Source organism: Poromitra crassiceps (assembly GCF_964638095.1).
Source record: "Poromitra crassiceps genome assembly, chromosome: 18".
Taxonomy (NCBI): domain Eukaryota; kingdom Metazoa; phylum Chordata; class Actinopteri; order Beryciformes; family Melamphaidae; genus Poromitra; species Poromitra crassiceps.
The window spans coordinates 12,827,120-12,829,619 of NC_139636.1; the positions used below are offsets into that span (position 1 = coordinate 12,827,120).

The 2,500-nt window shown below is 46.2% G+C and overlaps 1 protein-coding gene across 1 annotated transcript in view; it reads left to right on the forward strand.

The window, feature by feature from the left end:
- sema3d (sema domain, immunoglobulin domain (Ig), short basic domain, secreted, (semaphorin) 3D) overlaps positions 1 to 2,500 on the forward strand; it is a gene marked incomplete at both ends in the record, with an annotated part of 39,474 nt that overhangs the window by 23,181 nt on the left and 13,793 nt on the right. Inside the window, one exon of the mRNA XM_083654706.1 lies at positions 1,218 to 1,375. Coding sequence (XP_083510832.1) covers positions 1,218 to 1,375 — 158 coding nt within the window. The remainder of the gene's footprint in view (positions 1 to 1,217; positions 1,376 to 2,500) is intronic.

Sequence of the window (2,500 nt, forward strand, 5' to 3'; positions counted from 1 at the left end):
TTTAACCAATTTTCCTCTCTCTCTCTCTCTAGCTTTTCTCTCTCTCTCTCTCTCCAGCCTTCCTCTCTCTCTCTCTCTCTCTCTCTCTCTCTAGCTTTTCTCTCTCTCTCTCTCTCTCCAGCCTTCTCTCTCTCTCTCTCTCTCTCTCTCTCTCTCTCTCTCTCTCTCTCTCTAGCTTTTCTCTCTCTCTCTCTCTCTCCAGCCTTTCTCTCTCTCTCTCTCTCTCTCTCTAGCTTTTCTCTCTCTCTCTCTCTCTCCAGCCTTCCTCTCTCTCTCTCTCTCTCTCTCTCTCTCTCTCTCTCTCTCTCTCTCTCTCTCTCTCTCTCTCTCTAGCCTTCCTCTCTCTCTCTCTCTCTCTCCCTCTCTCTCTCTCCAGCCTTCCTCTCTCTCTCTCTCCAGCCTTCCTCTCTCTCTCTCTCTCTCTCTCTCCCTCTCTCTCTCTCTCCAGCCTTCCCCCTCATTATCTGAGGGTCAGGGGTGTCAGTAGACACTTCACCCCCAATCACAGCCTCCCTTTATCTTCAGCAGCATCTGACCTGTGTGTGTGTGTGTGTGTGTGTGTGTGTGTGTGTGTGTGTGTGTGTGTGTGTGTGTGTGTGTGCGTGCGTGCGTGCCTGCATGCATGCGTGTGTGTGTGCACATGTGTGTGTGTGTGTGTGCGCGCGCGTTTGTGTGTGCGTGTGCACGTGCCTGCGCGTGTGTGTGTGTGTGTATGCCTGCATGCGTGTGTGTGTGTGTGTGTGTGTGTGTGTGTGCTTGTGCCTGTTTGCTAGTGTTTCCAGCGCTTGTTTGCAAGTTTTGTTTTGGAACCCGTCACTTCAGACGAGTCGGAGCAGATCCTTTAGAAACTACCTTCCTAAAAATTCCTCCTGTGGAGAATTCCCTCCGTCTTCCTCCGTCTGTGGGGAGTCTGGGGACTGAAGTGTTTGTTTAAAGTTCTGACATTTAAATTAGTCTTAAGAGTTATGAGGCCTTCATGCCTCTTTGACTGAGCTTTATTCAACATTGGGACCCCGAGGAGGTTTTCCTGGATGTGTGCAAAGGTGGAAAAAAAGCAAATGTCAAAACAAAATCTGCATTTTTTTTCCACGAGAACAAACTGTCTCATTGTCACAGTGGCAAATACAACACAAACACGTTAAGTCGGCTAATTAAAGTGCTGTTTATATAAGCGTAGCTGCCTCCTTTGAAGCCGAGTGTTGTGTGTTTCTCCATAGCAACAGCTGTATGTGGGTTCCAGCGAGGGCGTGGCCCAGGTGTCCCTCAGCAGGTGTCACCTGTACGGCCAGGCGTGTGCTGAGTGCTGCCTGGCACGGGACCCCTACTGCGCCTGGGACGGACACACGTGCTCACGATACATCCCTGCATCCAAGAGGTACACGCTCTTCTTCTCCCATACAGTGATGGTGGACTTTAGGACCTTGGGTTGTGTAGCTTCCTGTAAATGAAGCCCAAAGCTGGCGATTCTCTGTTATCTATAGAGATGAGTGGAGTTCCACCCTTCCATTCACTGCCAATATATGGTGATCAGGTCTTTCAGTTTGAAGAAGCTTTGTAACAATGAAAATCTTCTGACCCGATTTCTGTTTTGCAGTTATTGCCCTAATTACCTAATGATTGCCCTAATTACCTATGGGATGAGGAGGTACAGGACAGAATGTAGGGAAACAGTGGATGGATAAATCCAGGAGGCGGTAATGCAACATAAAGGATGCCAACTGCTATAAAACACCACAGAAGAATAAGAAGAAGTGATATGATCAGTGATGATGAATTTGAGTGTGTAGACCACTGTGTTCCAGACCACAGAGGGTCTAACTCCCACGGCTCCACTAGTAACATAAAGAAAGTGATGCACTTAAAAAAACATTAAGCAGAATTACTTTTTTTTAATACAGTATATTGTCAGAATCTTCTTTGAACATGTTTGTTTATGCTAGAAGTGTGATTTTGAGACATACTTCACCATACAATGGCAGTGAATGGAGAAACGCTGCGTTATAACATGCCCAGGAAGCTCCACAACCCAAGGTACCAGCAAAGTTCAACACAAGAAGACCCATATTTTGGGAGATTCATTTGTTGGTCAATCTACCCATTACATCAAGAGAATATAGACAGCTAAAATCACCCATGGAAGTACTACTCACATGGGTGATTTTAGCTCCTGTCTCCATGCTAAGTTAGTGGTTTGTAGATTCATGATTTGTCAAAGCATGTACGGTATTCATCCACTGCACAGTGATTTTAGCTGTAGATTCTTCATGTACCTGCTACTATTGCTTCCTATGTGAACAGACAGTCGTCCCTGGTAGTTCAAAAGAGTAGCCAATAGAGACACTGCATGAAATAGGCCACGCCCATCACGGGGAAAGCTCTCCATTCACTTCCAAACACCAGCGTCATTTTCCTTGAATTAAACATAGCTAAAAGCTGTTGTGTGGTGGGGCTGCGCAGACAACAAATGTAAAAAATTGCCGATTAAAGTTTTTTTGTACTC